Source organism: Eptesicus fuscus, chromosome 7, assembly GCF_027574615.1.
Source record: "Eptesicus fuscus isolate TK198812 chromosome 7, DD_ASM_mEF_20220401, whole genome shotgun sequence".
Taxonomy (NCBI): Eukaryota; Metazoa; Chordata; class Mammalia; order Chiroptera; family Vespertilionidae; genus Eptesicus; species Eptesicus fuscus.
In genome coordinates, this window is record NC_072479.1 from 85,968,604 (window position 1) to 85,988,845 (window position 20,242).

The following is a 20,242-nucleotide window of genomic DNA, read 5'->3' on the forward strand; positions in this document are numbered from 1 at the left end:
CGCCCTTTCCGTGCACCTCCCGGCGGCGCTAGACTTCAGTAGAGTTGACTGAAATGAAGGGATTAAGAAGCACAAATTGAGAAGTTTGAAAAAGATGGCGGCGGAGGTTAAAGGCTGTTCTGTTGCCTCGCACCCAGCGAAATCGGAGGGGATGAGGTGTGGAGGTGCGTGGGTCTGGCTGGTGGCGGGGGAAAGGGGCTTTTGTTCCAAACCTAAGGGAGATTAGCTCTCCATCACCCTGAAACCCATCTTCTGGCGAACCCCGGGAGACCCAGATGCCTGCGGGGAGAGGCGGGACTCTTGCAGAGGTGCGCCCAGCAATCAGTGTTTGCTGCGCTGGAGTGCGGAATGAGGGGACTTAGATACATGGAAGGCAGAAGGACCAGACTCACAGCCATCGAGGCTCGCCACACCATGGCCTGTTGGCGCCCTGAGACCCCGCCCCGCCCTGGGACCCGCCCTGCACGTCTTGAAGACCTGCCCCGCAAGGCTTGCAGGCACACCTGCGCCCCAAGCAACGGCTTATGCATGTGGGTGGACTGCCCTCTGGCAGCGGACCAGATAATCTGCTGTTCTAGTCGGACTGCTCCAGGGCCACTCAGACAGGAGGAAGAAACTACAGTTTTTGCTGTAATCCTTGCTGAGTGCCTAAGGCAGTAGCTGATCTACACCCCATTGGAGACCCAGAAACGAGGGCATCTAGTGGTCTGTGGGAGATGACACCAGATTTCAACCACGTGCATAAGGGACACATTCAACGGGAATATTCAGTGAGCGCCAAAGCTTTGCTGCACCAAGACCCGGCCCATAAACGTATCTCCTGCACAGCAACTCTTCCTTTATAGACAAAGAGAGCCCCCCCAGTGACACCAACACCAATCAAGACTTAACTATACAAAGGAGGACCAAGATGGAGGCATAGGGCGGAAGCCTGATTGTTGCCTACCACAACAACTTTGAGACTACGACAAGAGAGCAGAGCAGACACCATCCAAGACCACCATAGGGCTGGCTGAGTAGATGCTCTACAACTAGAATAAAAGAGGGGGATGTGGGATGATGCTGCCGGTGACCCAAAGACCACACTTTAAGAACTACAGCTCAGGCGACACAAAAGAACTATGGCTCAGGCGATACAACAGCGGCCTGGAACGTGCTCGGCGCAGTTCCCCCGGCGGTCTCCGGCTGAGGGGACGGCTCCACTGGCAGCCAAGCACGGACAGACGAGCCCCTATGAGACATGGGGTGGGAGACTCCGCGCTTGCTGACCTCCGAGTCCGTCAAGAATCTCAACGCCCCGGAAGCGGCCAGGTGCGCATGCTCGGCGACCGGCCACCGATGCAGACCCAAGGGCCGACACAGCGACGCCAGACTGGCCCACCGCCATGCACCGGGTGCACCGGAGCTTCGCCGAGCCGCCGCCCGACGAGTTCTGCAGCAGCCATACTGGAGCTCCGGAAGGATGGCCAGGGGAATTGCTGAGGGGGGATTGACCGGCAGGAATTGGGATCGGGAAGACGGGGCCCCACTGAGACCCGGGTGCGGGCGGGGTTGCGCGCCTCTGGGCTCGGGTGTGGTCACACGCCTCTGGGTATAAGTGAGGCCTCACGTCCCTGGGTCTAGGTGAGGCCACATGCCCCTGGGTCCAGGTGAGGCCGGACTCCGGGTCCGGGTGAGGCCAAGTGCCCCTGGACCCGGATGACGCTGGATCCCGTGCCCGGGCGAGGCCAAGCGCCCCTGGGTCTGGGAGAGCCCACACACCCCTGGGTCCAGGCAGACCATGTGTCCCTGGATCCGGGTGAGGCCGCGTGCACCTAGGCCCGGGTGAGCCCAAGTGGCCCTGGGTCTGGGAGAGGCCAAGCGTCCCTGGGTCCGGGTGAGACCATGTGTCCCTGGATCCGGGTGAGGCCTCGTGCACCTAGGCCCGGGTGAGCCCAAGTGGCCCTGGGTCTGGGAGAGGCCAAGCGTCCCTGGGTCCGGGTGAGACCATGTGTCCCTGGATCCGGGTGAGGCCTCGTGCACCTAGGCCCGGGTGAGCCCAAGTGGCCCTGGGTCTGGGAGAGGCCAAGCGTCCCTGGGTCCGGGTGAGACCATGTGTCCCTGGATCCGGGTGAGGCCTCGTGCACCTAGGCCCGGGTGAGCCCAAGTGGCCCTGGGTCGGGGAGAGGCCAAGCGTCCCTGGGTCCGGGTGAGACCATGTGTCCCTGGATCCGGGTGAGGCCTCGTGCACCTAGGCCCGGGTGAGCCCAAGTGGCCCTGGGTCTGGGAGAGGCCAAGTGTCCCTGGGTCCGGGTGAGACCATGTGTCCCTGGATCCGGGTGAGGCCTCGTGCACCTAGGCCCGGGTGAGCCCAAGTGGCCCTGGGTCGGGGAGAGGCCAAGCGTCCCTGGGTCCGGGTGAGACCATGTGTCCCTGGATCCGGGTGAGGCCTCGTGCACCTAGGCCCGGGTGAGCCCAAGTGGCCCTGGGTCTGGGAGAGGCCAAGTGTCCCTGGGTCCGGGTGAGACCATGTGTCCCTGGATCCGGGTGAGGCCTCGTGCACCTAGGCCTGGGTGAGCCCAAGTGGCCCTGGGTCGGGGAGAGGCCAAGCGTCCCTGGGTCCGGGTGAGACCATGTGTCCCTGGATCCGGGTGAGGCCTCGTGCACCTAGGCCCGGGTGAGCCCAAGTGGCCCTGGGTCGGGGAGAGGCCAAGCGTCCCTGGGTCCGGGTGAGACCATGTGTCCCTGGATCCGGGTGAGGCCTCGTGCACCTAGGCCCGGGTGAGCCCAAGTGGCCCTGGGTCTGGGAGAGGCCAAGCGTCCCTGGGTCCGGGTGAGACCATGTGTCCCTGGATCCGGGTGAGGCCTCGTGCACCTAGGCCCGGGTGAGCCCAAGTGGCCCTGGGTCTGGGAGAGGCCAAGCGTCCCTGGGTCCGGGTGAGACCATGTGTCCCAGGATCCGGGTGAGGCCTCGTGCACCTAGGCCCGGGTGAGCCCAAGTGGCCCTGGGTCTGGGAGAGGCCAAGCGTCCCTGGGTCCGGGTGAGACCATGTGTCCCTGGATCCGGGTGAGGCCTCGTGCACCTAGGCCCGGGTGAGCCCAAGTGGCCCTGGGTCGGGGAGAGGCCAAGCGTCCCTGGGTTCGGGTGAGACCATGTGTCCCTGGATCCGGGTGAGGCCTCGTGCACCTAGGCCCGGGTGAGCCCAAGTGGCCCTGGGTCTGGGAGAGGCCAAGCGTCCCTGGGTCCGGGTGAGACCATGTGTCCCTGGATCCGGGTGAGGCCTCGTGCACCTAGGCCCGGGTGAGCCCAAGTGGCCCTGGGTCGGGGAGAGGCCAAGCGTCCCTGGGTCCGGGTGAGACCATGTGTCCCTGGATCCGGGTGAGGCCTCGTGCACCTAGGCCCGGGTGAGCCCAAGTGGCCCTGGGTCTGGGAGAGGCCAAGCGTCCCTGGGTCCGGGTGAGACCATGTGTCCCTGGATCCGGGTGAGGCCTCGTGCACCTAGGCCTGGGTGAGCCCAAGTGGCCCTGGGTCGGGGAGAGGCCAAGCGTCCCTGGGTCCGGGTGAGACCATGTGTCCCTGGATCCGGGTGAGGCCTCGTGCACCTAGGCCCGGGTGAGCCCAAGTGGCCCTGGGTCGGGGAGAGGCCAAGCGTCCCTGGGTCCGGGTGAGACCATGTGTCCCTGGATCCGGGTGAGGCCTCGTGCACCTAGGCCCGGGTGAGCCCAAGTGGCCCTGGGTCTGGGAGAGGCCAAGCGTCCCTGGGTCCGGGTGAGACCATGTGTCCCTGGATCCGGGTGAGGCCTCGTGCACCTAGGCCCGGGTGAGCCCAAGTGGCCCTGGGTCTGGGAGAGGCCAAGCGTCCCTGGGTCCGGGTGAGACCATGGGTCCCTGGATCCGGGTGTGGCCTCGTGCACCTAGGCCCGGGTGAGCCCAAGTGGCCCTGGGTCTGGGAGAGGCCAAGCGTCCCTGGGTCCGGGTGAGACCATGTGTCCCAGGATCCGGGTGAGGCCTCGTGCACCTAGGCCCGGGTGAGCCCAAGTGGCCCTGGGTCTGGGAGAGGCCAAGCGTCCCTGGGTCCGGGTGAGACCATGTGTCCCTGGATCCGGGTGAGGCCTCGTGCACCTAGGCCCGGGTGAGCCCAAGTGGCCCTGGGTCGGGGAGAGGCCAAGCGTCCCTGGGTTCGGGTGAGACCATGTGTCCCTGGATCCGGGTGAGGCCTCGTGCACCTAGGCCCGGGTGAGCCCAAGTGGCCCTGGGTCTGGGAGAGGCCAAGCGTCCCTGGTTCCGGGTGAGACCATATGTCCCTGGATCCGGGTGAGGCCTCGTGCACCTAGGCCCGGGTGAGCCCAAGTGGCCCTGGGTCTGGGGGAGGCCAAGCATCCCTGGGTCCGGGTGAGACCATGTGTCCCAGGATCCGGGTGAGGCCTCGTGCACCTAGGCCCGGGTGAGCCCAAGTGGCCCTGGGTCTGGGAGAGGCCAAGCGTCCCTGGGTCCGGGTGAGACCATGCGTCCCTGGATCCGGATGAGGCCTCGTGCACCTAGGCCCGGGTGAGCCCAAGTGGCCCTGGGTATGGGAGTGGCCAAACGATCCTGGGTCTGGGTGAGACCATGTGACCCTGGATCCAGGTGAGGCCTTGTGCAACTAAGCCCGGGTGAGGCCACGTGCCCCTGGGTCTGGGAGAGGCCAAGCGTCCCTGGGTACGGGTGAAGCCAGATCCTGGGTCCGGGTGAGACCGTGCGCCCCTGGATCCATCCGGGTGAGGCTGGGTCCCAGGCCCGGGTGAGACCACGCGCCCCTTGGGTATGGGTGAGGCCACGTGCCCCTTAGTCCAGGTGACGCCGTGCCCCTGGGTTCGGCCGAGACCAAACCAGAGGGAGTCGGACCTCCATTACCATCATTTGTCCACCATCCAGAGCTGAGGGGTCAGTGCTGACATGTACACATAAGGAACTAATGGACATCGAAATTGGGTCTCAAAAGAACTGTTGGTCCAGGGGGAAGCTCGCTACAGATTGATTCATTTGCCTGTCAGCATAAATATTATTGCTCGTCTCACATTCAGTTCTTATTAGTATATATCTAGTGACATTTGATCTCATTCATCTAGAGGAAATGATGAACAACATAGACTGAGGAACAAGAACAGAACCAGAATCAAGGAGGCATCGATCGGACTATCGGGCCTCAGAGGGAGGATAGGGGAGGGTAGGGAGAGGGTGGGGGGAGGGGGAGAGTTCAACCAAAGGACCTGTATGCATGCATATAAGCCTATCCAACGGTTAAGTTCAACAGGGGATTGGGGCATGCGTGGGGAGAGGGGTGGGATGGGAATGGGGGGATGAGGACAAGTATGTGACACCTTAATCAATAAAGAAATTTAAAAAAAAAAAAAAAAAAAAAAAAAAGAACTGTTTCCTGGAAGTTAAAATATTATTTTCTCTTCCAAAAGAGGCATGGCCCTAGCCAGTTTTGCTCAGTGGATAGAGCGTTGGCCTTTGGACCAAAGGGTCCCAGGTTCATTTCTGGTCAAGGGCATATACCTTGGTTGCAGGCTCCTCCCCAGCCTGGGTCCTGGTTGAGGCACATGCAGGAGGCAACCAATCAGTGTGTTTCTCTCACATTGTCTCTGTCTTTACCTCTCTCTCCCACTCTCTCTAAAAATTCAATGGAAAAAATATTCTTGGGTAAGGATTAACAAACAAAACAAAACAAAAGAAGCATGAACACTCACCTTTCCTTTTGGAGTTTATGTGTTTCTGCCCCTCCATCTCCAAACGTCCTTTCCCTATTAACTATGAAAGAGAAAAAAAATCAATAGCATAGATGTTATGGGAGATTAATCTTGACCCTACTTCTGGAGCATCCCTGCATCTCTCTATAAGGAGAGTCTCCTTTCATGGTTCCAGAGCCTGACTCAATATTTGTTATTTTCCACCTAATCCTTCTTATTCTTTTGTGTCAGGATGATTGTTTTAGCTTAATGAAGGCATGGGGATGATAGAAGATACTAGGATGATTCAGTAGAGAGAAAGTCTCTCAGAGACTTTGAGGGGATGATAACAGAATGAAGAGACTCTGTACCATCAAACCTGAGCTCTACAGGAATCTAATCCTCTCTCTCACTGAGAGGACCAATAAAGCTACTTATCTTTGTACATTTCCTTCAGGCTCCAAGTTGTGATTTTATTTCTCCAACAAGGCTATCAATGTTAATTTTAACCCTGTATCATCTATTGTAAAATATTGGTCAATAAAACACAGAATGAATTTTATTCTGAGTCCCATTCTCTTCTCACCCTCCCTTCCACCCACCCACCCAGTTCCCTTTCATCCCTGGCCAGCAACATTTTCTTGATAATTCCTCATCTTCTTTCCCCACACAATTTCCCTGGGATCTTACTCATAATCTCTTTATTCCTCATTTCCCCCTTCCTTTACACCTACACTGATCATATAAAATATATTTTTAAAATTGAGTTTTGCTTGTATTTTCCATTTCTTTTAGTGTGGGTTTAAAAAATTTTGAAATTACCTATGTTGCTTGCATTCTCTCTACTTGGATAGTCTATCCAATTTCTCCAGTTCACTCTCCCCATTCCCTTTCCTTCTTGACACATTTTCACCAACCCTCATTTCCCAGTCTCACATAGTAGGAGAAGGTGATTTCCTGGTCAGGGTTTACATCAACTGGATCAATGTCATACTCCACCAGCACTTCCTGGGGCCTCCCACATTGTAAGATGCCATTTAGCTGGTTGATTCTGAGGAAGCTGTGTGTTGTATTGTAGAAGGGTTGCAGGTACAGGTAGGCATCTTGATAGTATCGAGGTACCTGTTCTGGATTATATACCGAATCTTCCATTTGGAACCTGCCCTGAGAAAGAGAGGGAAAAGAAGCTCTTTTTTGGCATGTACCCTAACCATATTTAACCACAATCATTTGTTATGATTTTCAAATAGATCTCTCTCAAATCTTCACTGTGTAAGAATGGCATGTCGCCCTGACCGGTTTGGCTCAGTGGATAGAGCGTCGGCCTGCGGACTCAAGGGTCCCAGGTTCGATTCTGGTCGGGGGCATGTGCCTTGGTTGCGGGCACATCCCCAGTGGGGGGTGTGCAGGAGGCAGCTGGTTGGTGTTTCTCTGTCATCGGTGTTTCTACCTCGCTATCCCTCTCCCTTCCTCTCTGAAAACAACAACAACAATAACAACAAAAACAAAACAAAAAACGAGGTATAAAGGATAATAGGCCTGAAAATAATTATTTCTAAGTAGAGTGATGAAGTGATGCCTGGAAAAAATAGTTCTATTAGCCACAGACAAATAGCATATGTTTGCTTAAGGAGTGTAGCTAAATGATTGCATTAATGGCTTTAATTTTTCATCTCTCCTTGCATCAACATCATTTACTATGTAATATTACAGTGGGCCCCCAGGTGACTTGTTGGAAATAGATGTTAGCATATGCAAGATAAGCAGAGGCTTGAAAAAGCACTTGCATGTCCACTTTTGCTCTTGCACCTCATTGTTAACGTAAGAATATACTTCGTGCTGCCTAACTTACTACCCCAGATGCATGAACAATACATACTTTTTATTGTATAATGCTAAAATTTAAAGTTGTTTGTTAAGCAGCATTGTGTCAGTTCATAATTGATACAAGTAGTCTTCCTTATAAGTATCAAAATCTAGAGTTCTCTTCTTTGCCATTTTTATGAGTAACTAGAGGCCCAGTGCATGAAATTCATGCACAGGTAGGGTCCCTTGCGGCTGCCAGCCGGGGAGACCCTTCCACTGGCCACCTGCCACCACTGCTGCCCCGTGGTCGAACTCTTGGTTGAACTCCCAGTTGAACTCCAGGGCGAGGGGACAATTTTCATATTAGGCTTTTATTATATAGGATGAGTAAGGGGACAGGAGGAAGAAGACAACTCTGGACCATTTTTACCTTCCTATCCTAATTTTAAATTAGAAGATGGGAATAAGTTACAAGATGAATTAGTATAAAGAGCAATTTTGATCTGAAGAGTCATTTATTTAATTAATATTAAAAGCAAACAGAAGAAGTTTTTGCCAACTGGGCAGCAGAATTGGCAAGTGATGGAATTACAAATGGGGTGGTAGAGGAAGAAAAGAAATAGAAACATTTTGAAGTTTTTCCTTCAGGAAGTTTTCCTTGCTGGGAAGCTGGCCCTCCCCAGTGCTTACCTGCAGAGAAATGTCTGTCCCATTCCAATGAACCGTATCCAGCTTGAAGGAAGCAAGGCCATCGTTGTCAGTAACTAAGGTATGGTTGATGGTTGCATTTATGCCCAAAATCATCAGAAACACTGTATGATTCTTGAGAACGGACCCATCATGGCCCCTAACTCTTATCTGAGGGGCAAAGGTCATTAGAGTTAGGTTTGGAGTAGGTTCAAGTGATGTGATAACAGAAACTCTAAGAATACATTTCAGGAAAGATTCCAGAAAAAGCTAAATGTATTCAAGTTTTGCAAACTAGGATCTACAAGGAATTGAGAAACAAACAGAAGTAGCTTAGCCTGGAGCAGAAGTATATTTGCTATGAAGTATTAGGGCCCTTCATTAGCTACACAGGCTCTTCCTAAGGCTCTGTAGAATATTTTGCTTTCCTTTTCTTTTTCTTTTTATTTATTTATTTATTTTTTGCTTTCTTTTTCTTAATATTTACAACAATTGTATGAGATAGACACTATTATTGGCCCTATTTTACAGATGATTTAACCTCTTCCACTCCCCAATTGTATAACATTAGGCTCTAAGAAAATCTGGATCTGCTCTTGATCTAGAGAAAAGATGACTAAGGAATAAATGGATCTAAATATGTACATTATTGTGTTGACCAGTTGTCCTAGGAATGTAGAAGAATACGCTGGAGAGAGGGGTAGATTTTAGGTATTAGACTGAAGACATTAACAAAGAAAATTTTAAATTCTCTTAAAAAAAATGCTTAAGGATCTATAAATGGCTCTCTGTCAAGAAAAGTTTGATATTAACCTTGCCTAGATGCAGGAGCTCAGACTAGATGATTTCTCCAAATACCTTACAGCTCTAAATTCAAATATTTTAACATTAGAATATGAGCCCTTGGCATTAGGAAGGGCACGGAAGTCACACTAATATTCAAGATATATCTCATGTGAGATTAAGGGCAGCACAACATAAGGAGTTCAGAGTATATATTCTGAATGCAGGCTGCCTAGTTTTTATCATAGTTATTACTTACTAGTTATATAACCTTGGGAAAATCACTTCACCTCTCTTGCCTCAGTCTCCTTATCTGTAAAATGGGACCAGTAATAGTGTCTATCTCATAGGATTGGTTGTAAAGATTGAATAAGTGAATAGCCATCGAGTACTTAGAACAATGTTGGTAGTTTTATTTTGATGTCTACAGAAAGGAGGCAACAGTTGCTGGTAAGCAATTATTTTTGTCTGTGCAGAGACAGGCTTCAACATACCTTCCCACTGAAGGGGAAATTGGGGTAATAATAATTATTGGTGTCTTCAAAGGTCATTGATCCTATTTGTGAAGAAATGTAGATTTCCTGAGTGCTATTGGCCTCCACGCCTGCAGAGGAAAACCAGATGTACATTAATCTAAATGCCTGAAATCCTCATTTTCATGTTTAATACAAAATCTCGGAAAGGATGGTGCCTCTGGAAGTATAAAGCTTAATATATTTCTAGCCAAAGATCCAAACCAACTCCTCCTCCCCAAATGTTTGGGGGAAACAGGTACTGGATGGCAGATTGGAATCTGGCATTTCCCTTTGTGAACTAGAAGTCACTCCCAAACTAATGAAGGTAGGTCTTGAATTCTCTGAGTAGGTGTGTCCCTGAAACAGTCCCTTTCCTAGCTTTTTTCTTAATGAACCAGGAAGTATCCCACTTACCTGTCCCTTCCTCCACCACAGTAGTCACAATATTGATGCTGGGGCTGTACCTATAGCCAGTGAGGTTGAAGGTGGACATGTTCACAGAAGCTGAGAAGCATCCTGCTTTGTCTGTCTAATGAGTAGGTTAGAGAGAAGGAGGGAGAAATAGAGGATGAATAATCTGATCCCAACTTCCATTTCATAATGTAGTGTAGAAGGAAATAATTTCTTACCTTCGTACTTTAGTTTCTCCATCTTTAAGATAGAAAAACTCTCCAATAGCATAGAGTATACACCTACACATATATAGTCATGAAATGACTTTGAAGCTACAAAATATGAGAAGATGAAAAGAGCCAACTGTAGAATGGGAAAACTTTATCTCCCAAGGGTTTAAGTTCATTTCTTGATTACAAGGCAGATTCTAAAAGACTTTATCTATTTTGAATAAAAAAGACTCCTTTGCTCTTTGAAACTTGGATAACAATTGTGTGAATGTTTTCTACTCTAGGCTTTTTAGCACTTTTCTGTGTTGGTGCTTACCAGGTACTTACTCTTTAGGACATGTAAATAAGGTGACTTTTCTAAATACCATTTACTCACCTGTCCAGAGAGGTTCCTGCATTTGTCAGGTAGCTGTTTCCCTTCTGCCTCTCCAAACCAGTAAGCATGTGCCTTTTGACACACTGATACTTGCACTGCCCCTAGCATAGGCTTTCCATAGGTGTACCTAAACCAGAGAAGCATGCGGAGTCAGAGTTAGGAAATTCCCCTTGAGAGCCAACCTTCATCCCCCAAAACACCACTTCCCTTCTTCCCCACACGCCAACCTCTGCAAGTACTCTGACAATCCCACCCTTCAGCAGCTCTCATTCATTTCCCTACTTTACTCACACCCTTAGAGTATTGCCACTACACAGTAAGTGCCATCCAAAGGACAGAACAGCGGCTTTCTTTTTCCTTACTCCTATTTCTCCACGGGATTCAACATTCCGTTCAGCACAAAGTAGACTCAAAATCCATAATGCTGACTGAGCGGGCAGTGGGAAGTAAGAGCAGAAGCACATTAGGAAATGTGTTCTTGGAGAAGTCCTGACTCTAGACTGCATAAAAACCCCAAGTTTTAGCCACTACCTCCATTTCTCCATAACACTCCTCAACATACTTCTCCATGTAGCTTCAATCTCCACCAGATCTAGAGACTTATTCTTACCTGCAACAAATTTTTACTAAGAAAGATTCCTCCATGGTTGATAACTGCCTGGGCTCGACCACTTCCACCTTGAACTTAGGCAGCACTGGAGAGAGTGGAAAGAAAGTGGAAAAGGAATAAGAGAAGAACTTGACCATATAGGTAGTGAACAGTGGGGTATAAAAGCAGTAATTAACCAATCAATCAATCAATCAATCAATTAAGGAGGGCTTTGTTAAGGTGAAATACTCCTAAAGTTATTAGCCAGTTTAGCACTGATTCAAAAATGAATAAATACCCCTCCGGATTGCAGTGTTTACTTTGCTATTGCTGATTTTGTAACCAGATTACATCGAACACTTTGAGCTCATCGATCTCCCACCTACCATATTCTTCCACACTGAAGGTGCCAAAGGTCTTGCCCTCAGCCACTGCCACTGTGTAGGTGCCCAGCGTGGCCTCTGGTGCCAGTTGGAAGGATAGCTGCACAATGCCTTGCTCGGGCACCACTTCCAGCCACTGTGCAATCCTGTTGCTATTTGGATCCTGTGTCCGTGAAAAAAGAAACCTCTTGATGTACCTGCCAGTCTGACTTACACTCTGCACTGCCAAAAGCAGGTACAGCATTCTCCCATGGTCTCCCCATGTCCACGAAAAACCGCACCTGGGTTATTTATTATTCTCTTCATTGCTGCATGAGATAGGCTCAGCCCCCATTTTGGAAGAACAGGGTCCTTCAAATGATCAGACTGAGTCCTCTAAGGTGTTATGGCCAGTTTCAGAAAGAGGGATTTAGGATGTCCTTTACAAAGAATGTTTACTCTATTCTTGGTCTCTTCTAAGGGACAACACTAAAGGGATTGATTGTAAGATGCATGAGAGATAGGGAATTTAACAGAGAAGTGGAGGGGAGGCTCTGGGGAATTCGCACTTCCAGGCCCTTTTCTTCTTCACACTTCTCACAGGCATTCATGTCATAGTCAACTGTCGAGTGTCTATGACAAGAGCTCATCACTGAAAACGAAGAGGAGTATGGAACCAGGTGCATTGGCGTGGCACGGAGAAGTTACAGGAATCAGAGTGGAAGGGTTAGTCCCAGCAGAGGTCGGTGACTTTCCTTACAGAGGTGTAGGGCTGAGAGGACTGGGGCGGGCAGAGGCAAGAGAACAGGCACAGTGTAGGTGGAATTGTGGGCACTCGGTGCTGGGCAGTCCCAGGCTCTGGGCCAAGATCTCAGTGTTCTGTCTGGCTTCCAAGTTTAGCACCAAACACTCACTCCTCCTTCTCCACCACTGACAGGAAAACAAACAAAAAAAAACTTCTACTTACCTGCAGTTCCACCACAGAATACTGAAAAGGAAAACCAGATAATGTGGGTTAAAGCAGGATACGCAACAAGGTTAGGTTTGTTGAAAGCAAGTTCACAAAGGCCCCTTTCTTTCTCCATTGCCCACTCCTTCCTTTCAGATGGCTCTGTGCTGCTCTGATAAGGGTAACAATGGGGCAAAGGCTTATTGGCTAGTGGAGGAGAGAGAAGGGATTTCCTCAGAGGGGTTGCTGGTCTCCAAAATATTTAAAGAAATGGAGCTTCAGACACTTCAGCATCCCTCAGTGCTCTGTGACAGAGCTCTTCTTGGAGCCAACTATCTCCCCGCCCCTCCTCTGCTATTTGGATGCCACTGGGCGGGAACCTTATTTTCAAGCACTGCAAAACAATTTCTAAAAAAATGTTTAAAAGAGTTCCATTGAAGGATCATGTATAGTTTCCTCAAGAAAATAGATGCCGAGACCATTAAGTTGGTGGGGAGCAGGTCATTGTGCTAGGTGTGAGTAGCACCCCAAAAGCGCTTGCCAATTTCAAACGGAAAAAAGACATAGCTTTCCACTGGGGAAATTAAGCTGTCACCACCTTCACCAGTCATCAAACTCATCATCACTAATCCTGGGAAAGAGACATTATGTGCTTCCTTCCTGAAGAGACACATTTGAGGTTCACTGCATGACCTACCAAGTTTATTTACCAAGAATGTTTAGCTTAAATCTATCTAAGGCCTCACACCTACTTCCAGAAGACAGAGGAACAAGTCAGATCACACAATAAAGAAATAATCAGACAAATTAAGAATGTCAAATATTCTGTAAGACAAGTAGGTTTCCTTAAGATCAGTGTCAGATTTCAAAATGAGGACATTTTAAAAGCTATCTAGCCCTAGCTGGTTTGGCTCAGTGGATAGAGTGTCAGCCTGCGGACTGAAGGGTCCTGGGTTTGATTCCAGTCAGGGGCACATGCCTGGGTTGCTGGGTTGCTGGCTTGATCCCCGGTAGGGGGCCTGCAGGAGGCAGCCAATCAATGATTCTCTCTCATCATTGATGTTTCTATCTCTCTCTACCTCCCCTTCCTCTCTGAAATCAATAAAAATATATTTAAAAAAATAAAAATAAAAGCTATCTAACCTGATCTCTTTCTCTCTCAAAAAATGTCAATATAATAAAAAAATAAGAGAGATTATATTATATTAAGAAAAATTTAAAACATAATAATTAAATGTAATACATGGATTTTGGGGGTGGGGCTCCTAATTTGAAAATTTGGAAAAACAGATTTAGGGCTGCATATTAAATAATAATTATTAATTTTATTAGATGTGGTAATGATATTAAGATTTTTAGAGATATTCTTTTTAGAAGATATATGCTTGTAAAAAGTATTTACAAGTAAATTATTTAGCAAAAAATTAATAGATTAAAACAAATGTAGCAAAATAAAAAACATTGAATCCTAGTGTTATGTTTGACAATTCTAATAATTAAAAGTTGAAAACAAAATGACTGCTCAAGATAACTTTCTTATGAGATAATTATCTTTTTACTGTATTGTTTCTGTTTATATGAGATGTTTTAATTCTTTAACTGTAATTCTTAGAATTTTACAAAACCATGGCCATGGAAATAGATAATTACAGCATCTAGGGTGTGAATATAATTAAAAATCTGGTTAGAGACTATACATTTGCTGGACTCAGGGCTCTCCAGTTAGTATTACACACTTTTTAAAAATATATATTGTTATTGATTTCAGAGAGAGATAGAAACATCAATGATGAGAGAGAATCATTGATTGGCTGCCTCCTGCATGCCCCACACTGGGGATCGAGCCCGCAACCTGGGTATGTGCCCTGACCACGAATCAAACCGTGATCTCCTAGTTCATAGGTCAACACTCAACCATTGAGCCATACAAGCTGGGCAGTATTGCACACTTTTAAAAGGACTTACAACTAAATGAGATTGAAAGCTGAATTTAGATATGGGGGTCTTAGAGAGGGTACAAAGTTTGGATCTCACTTGGAAGGGAGATGGAATGGAACCTAGTTGGTGTTTGCCTTTGATTCTTGTTCTAAGTACCATGTGATGCCGACCATTGAAGAAGCAGAGCGTCATTAAATACAAACAGTAGCCTTGATATCAAGGATAATGACAATTCCCTCAGTCAAGCCAGAAATGAGGGATAAAGATTGTAGGGATGAAAATTATTCCCTTCTTCCCTTCTAGGCCCTTTGGCCAGTCTAATAATTAAATTGACCTAGTACAGATTAATAGTGAAAAAACAAATTTAATTACGTCCATATAGGAGCACCACAAAGACAATGAGACTGAAAAGGAGTCAGGCAATTGAGGCTGAGATGCCACCTGAGCTAAGGAATGGAATAGGGGTCTGGGGCTTCCAAGCGGAGGAGGGCAATTCACAGGAAGAGAAGAAAAGCAGATGTTTGGTAACCAGATGTTTGCCCTGCCATGCAAGTAAGTCTTTCAGATATAGAAAAAGTCATCTCTGATCAGAGATGACTAATAGCTCTCTCTGGTACAGGCTCCCCGTCTAAAATCTTTCAGCCAGTTAAGGGAGAAGTAAACTTTTTCTTGAGTCTGTAGTCATTTGTTTTGTTTGTTAATCCTCACCTGGGGATATTTTTCCATTTATTTATTTATTTGTTTGTTTGTTTGTTTTTATAGAAAGAGTAGAAGGGAGAGGAAGAGACAGGGAGAGAGGAACATGGATGTGTGAGAGACACATCAGTTGGTTGCCTCCCACACACACCCTGACCAGGGCCAGGGATCAAGCCTGCAACCAAGGTATGTGCCCTTGACTGGAATCAAACCCACGACCCTTTAGCCCAAGGGCCGACGCTTTATCCACTGAGCCAAACTGGCTAGGGCTGCAGAGTCTTAACTGCCTTCAGCTCAAAATAGCCCACATGACAAAGCAGCACATTTTGGGGTGGCCTATTCTGCTCTAGTTCCGGGTCAAAGAAGGACAGGACTTCCACAAACCAGGGCTACATAGGCGATAAGGAGGCAACTATCTCTGAGATTATTATGGAATCTTATAAATTCCAGAAAAAGAACACTTCCTCAGATAACAAAGTATTTTTCTCACACGGGGAGTCAAAAGGCGGGGAGGACACCAGTTACCAGTTCGCTTTCCTCTCAAAGGAAACAAGTGTTCAACTGGGACGATAGCATTTCCAACTGGAAGCTGCCTGAGGTTTCTGAATGAATGGCTGTGGCAACCAAAGTAGTCAGGGTCAGTTCATCTCAAGTCTACTTTAGTGCCTGAGGCTAAAACACTGTGCTCTGTATACTCATAATTTTTGTCTCTCCGTTTCTCAGTAAAATTCCTTTGGGTAATTTCAGTGTTTCAAATTAAGCATTTCACATTTTCAGTGTTCAAACTGGAGCTTGGGGTGAGGGTGCTGGCTAGAGAAAAGGAGTGGAGAGGAAGGAGTAATATTACATCAGAAACAGAGCGTCACTGTAGAAATCAGAGCACCTCTCAGGAAATGGTCACAGGAAAGATCATATAACAGGGGTGGTTAATGAGATCAACCTCGAAGGCAGTAGAGTCTGAGATAACTTTGGCTGTGGCTACACTTTCGCCTTAGTATGTCCTCTTTTTAGCTCTGGAATCAACAATTTGTTAAACAATAGTGATTCAATATTCTACCAAACTTTTTAAAAAATATATATTTTTATTGATTTCAGGGAGGAAGGGAGATGGAGAGAGAGATAGAAACAACCATAATGAGAGAGAATCGTTGATCGGCTGCCTCCTGCACGCCCCCTACTGGGGATCGAGCCCGCAACCCCGGGCATGTGCCCTTGACCGAAATCGAACCTGGGACCTTTTGGTCTGCAGGCCAGCGCTCTATCCACTGAACCAAACCAGCTAAGGCTCTACCAAACTTTTGATAAAGGATACAGATGATGGGAAGGAGAAACTAAAAAGAATTCTAAATTGGGAAAGAAAGCAGTGATGGGGGAGGCTACTGATCATAAGCCCATAGCCTCCCCGTACACAGGGAAAGGAAACAGAAGCTCTGAGAACATGGAGAGGGACATAAAAATAATGCCCTCCCTATAATTATCGTTAAAAGTGTCCTTTGAATTCATGGCCTGTGACTGAAGGCGAAAGAAGCCAGCAAGGGTGTGTTAGAGCAAAGTATTTCACAAGCATGTAGAAACAACACAAGCCCTGAATTGAGATCCTACCTCTCATAAGGCTTATGATTCTAGCAGTTGAGCTGTTCAAAGAAAAATTTAAGTATTCACCAAATGTTAGCACATTTTTTACCTTTGGCACTTTTTTAAAATGTTGCCTTCAGAGAAATGTCTATTTTATAATTTGGTATTTTTAAATGTTGCCTTAAGAGAATTGTCTAAGTTATAAATTACCTTGCCTCATAGAAAAGAAAAAAAAAAAAAAGGTGAGGGGGTGGTGAATATCCTCATTTCTTCCTTTTGTTAAACACACTCCTGAATTATTTATTCAGATTTGAACTGCAAAGCATCTTGGTGTCATTCCTGGAAAGTCTTGAAGTTCGCAAAAACTATTTTTTAGAACAGCAGGGAATGTAACCGTCTCTCGGGAATGTTAACCGCACTGATGTGCTCAGCTGTTGGACCTGAGAACTAGATGTATCTGCTTGTTTTCAGGCAGACAGGGGCAAGGAGGTCTTAGATTTGCATCTCAATTCCCACCTGCACTCTGCATCTCAGAGGGCCTCACCTCCTCACACCCTTGGAAAGAACCTCTTCTTTCCCCTATTCCCTCAGCCTGTCCTACCCCTTTCCCTTCCCTTCTTCCCACCTAAACTCTCACCTTGTCATTCACGGGAACAAAGTTGCTGTCCAGGGTGACGATGCGAAAGTGCACTGGAAGGAAACAGGCATCATTAGCAAAGGGGATATTTCCTCTTTCGGATCTTTTTTCCTTCCACCCTTCTACTTCCTCACACATACTTCTGAGTCAGCAAAACCCCATCGGGTTTTATTTTTAAAAAAATAAACCTAGTCCGAGAGAAAATAAAGCCCTCAGATGATTTCTCTTCACCGCTGCAGGCTCTGAAACCTCAGAGTGGAATGCCCCTCTAAGTAAGAAGGAGCAAATGCAAATGTCAGGAGCTCAAGCCAAATGTGTATTTGCATATTTCACATACAAGCAGCTTGCTGAAGGACCCAGCAATCCAATTATACTTGCAAATTTTATTCCAGAAGAAACGTGCACTCCTGTTTTAGAAACACACACACAGGAGCCACTCTACCTACTGCCTTTTGGCTTGTGGAACCCGGCATCCCCCCAGACCTTCCCCTCTTCTGCTCTCATCATTCCATAGGCCTGCCACCAAATCACAAGGCCCTCATTGACAGATACCTGCCACTGTGTCCCCAGCCTTTTGTCCAACCCTGTATGTGTGCCTCTTACCTCGCTGCCCTGGTTTGTAGATGGGTTTGTCAGTTTGCACAAAGGTGCCATGACCCTGCCTCTGGATTAAAACCGTTTTCTTTTCCTCAAAGCTGATGTTATTTCCAGTTCCCGACACCCGGACTGTAGCCACTTCTTCTGTGCCACCCGCAGGAGGGGGTACCTGGCCAAGAGAGGGGAGCTCTGAGGAGGAGGAGGAGACTGAGGCACAGAATCTACTACTGGTTGCAAACCCAAGAATGGGAGGGTAGAAGGAAAGGACTGAGTCAGATGGGAGTAGCAAGGGTAGAGCCACAAAACAAGTTGCCAAGAGAAAGGGAAACAATAGTCAGAGGTTAAGGTCAGGAACAAAAAGAAGAAATGCAAGGTCAGGGAAATTATGGATGAGTTATGGCCAGGAATTGAAGTCAGGTTTAGGGGAGATAGGTTTAAGGGCCTTGACAAAAGTAAGACAACAAAGTTAGATTATAGTGAGTACCTAGGGAGGAGACTAGGAAAGTATGGGATTAGAGTTGGGGCTAAGTCTGTGCTTACCAAAAAGGACATGCAGTGTAAGTGCCTCTTCCTCATTCCATGGTGTTCTAGCAAGTTCTGGGCCTTGTTCTTGGTCTCCAGAGTAACAGTGAATTTTACATCATAGTACCCAGGGCTCAGATCCAAACAAACCTTCTGAGTAGAGGGGAAGTGAAGCTGGGCTGGTAATGTCACCAGGTAGTTTCTGTTAAAGAAGCAAAAGGGTTTGAGGACATAATGATTCATCCATTCAGTGGGAAATTAAGACCTTTCACAAACACTCAGCATATAGCAGTGAATTAAACAGACTGAGCCCCCTGCCTCCATAAACCTTATCCTATATAATAAAGATGTAATATGCAAATGGTCATTACACCGTGAAGCATAACAACCGACTGCGTAACGACCGGATCACGGATCAGCAGGAGGATGGGGCAGCGAGCTACAAGCAGGCGGTGGAGTGCTCCAGGAGGGGGAAGGGCAGCAAGCTATGAGGGGGTGAGTGGGAGGAGCTACAGGAGGGTGGCAGCGAGCTACTGGCGAGCTACTGGTGCACGGATTTGTGCGCAGGGCTACTAGTTTTCTATAAAGAAGAAGAGGACAAATAACTCAGTGCACAACCCTTAAACCTCCCACAATCAGGAAACCATCACTGAGAGTCTATGCTTAGATTACCAAGGAGGAAATTAGTTCTGTGACAGAGAACAGGATACAGGGAGTCTACTGTATTTTAATATTATCTTTTTTTTTTTAAACTTCCTCTTAGGCCTCAACTTTTCTCTCCAGGTAAAGAGGAAAATGCAACCAAAGAAGGGAAAAGATGAGAAAGAAATTACAATAAATCAAAGGTTATCTCCTCCCCCCATATTTAGGTTTGAGAAAGGTAGACAAAGAAGCTCTGATTTCTAGCACTTACGGAAGGAGTTGTTCTGCAATAGCTGGTGATAGAGCCAATATTCCCAGAAGGAGTTGAGCCCACATCGTTGAGGGTAACACAGATGAGATCTGCTCCCCGTCTGGAGCATATATTTTAACTCCCCAGGCTGGGAGTGGAGCTACCATTGAAGCTCCAACCAATCACCTACTGAGGCCTCAGGTGACGGTGGTAAATGAGGGAAGGGCTTCTATTCTATTTACTTCCTTAAGTTAATTTCTCCTTGAAACATTCATACTGGCTCAGCCAGTCCATACCTGTTTTGGGGAAACACCAGGGCTGAGAATTCACAGTGGTGATGTTCACAGAACAAATTTTGTACTCCGCCCTTTTTTTCTGGTTTCATTCCAAATTCCCATACCCATTTGATCTTTTCACCTTTTTTATTATTCTATTAAGACATATTTGGGATCACAGGTATGGGAGCAGTATCCATAGGAAACCAGAATACCTCTATCTAATTGGGAATTTAAAAAAATTAACACTACTCAATATTGTGTCAATAAAAATGATCCAAAACTTTCTGAAGATAACTTCACACTGAGCATCAAAAGCTTTTCAGATTTGCATATTCTTTGACCCAGCAATACCTATGGAAATGCTTCTTCATGGGAAAAGAGAACATGCATACATGCAAAAAAAAAAAAATGAATCTACGTTGAGTTTCTTTGTAGTGCTCGTTACAATGCAAGACTTAAAAGCCACCTAGAATATAAATTAGTGAGAATACTTTCTGGACCAATGACCAAACCACCTAAAACCAACGTGAACAAAAAGAGTTTTTGGTAACTGGGATGGGTAAGATATGAAGAAAGAACTGAAGGAACCAGAGAAATGCTGAAGACTTTATGGTCTAGAACTAGAGACTTGATACTGGCAGAAAGAAGCGAGAAAAATTCCTTGGCACAAGGATATTGAGACAGGTAGTTAAAGGGCTGAGTAATTTACAGCCAGGTAATGTCACA

General features: G+C 47.4%; 1 protein-coding gene across 2 annotated transcripts in view; it reads right to left on the reverse strand.

Moving 5' to 3' along the window:
- The window catches only part of A2ML1 (alpha-2-macroglobulin like 1), a 41,446-nt gene extending 22,080 nt beyond the window's left edge, over positions 1 to 19,366 (reverse strand). For both annotated transcript variants that reach the window (XM_028143899.2, XM_028143898.2), the window contains exons 1-13: positions 19,260 to 19,366; positions 18,365 to 18,548; positions 17,831 to 17,993; positions 17,228 to 17,280; positions 12,400 to 12,420; positions 11,457 to 11,616; positions 11,092 to 11,176; positions 10,482 to 10,608; positions 9,897 to 10,011; positions 9,462 to 9,571; positions 8,188 to 8,355; positions 6,628 to 6,855; positions 5,713 to 5,773 (exon numbers count right to left, since the gene is read on the reverse strand). In XM_028143899.2, coding sequence (XP_027999700.2) covers positions 5,713 to 5,773; positions 6,628 to 6,855; positions 8,188 to 8,355; positions 9,462 to 9,571; positions 9,897 to 10,011; positions 10,482 to 10,608; positions 11,092 to 11,176; positions 11,457 to 11,616; positions 12,400 to 12,420; positions 17,228 to 17,280; positions 17,831 to 17,993; positions 18,365 to 18,548; positions 19,260 to 19,324 — 1,540 coding nt within the window. In that variant the 5' untranslated portion in view covers positions 19,325 to 19,366. The remainder of the gene's footprint in view (positions 1 to 5,712; positions 5,774 to 6,627; positions 6,856 to 8,187; positions 8,356 to 9,461; positions 9,572 to 9,896; positions 10,012 to 10,481; positions 10,609 to 11,091; positions 11,177 to 11,456; positions 11,617 to 12,399; positions 12,421 to 17,227; positions 17,281 to 17,830; positions 17,994 to 18,364; positions 18,549 to 19,259) is intronic.
- Between the last annotated feature and the right edge of the window lie 876 nt (positions 19,367 to 20,242).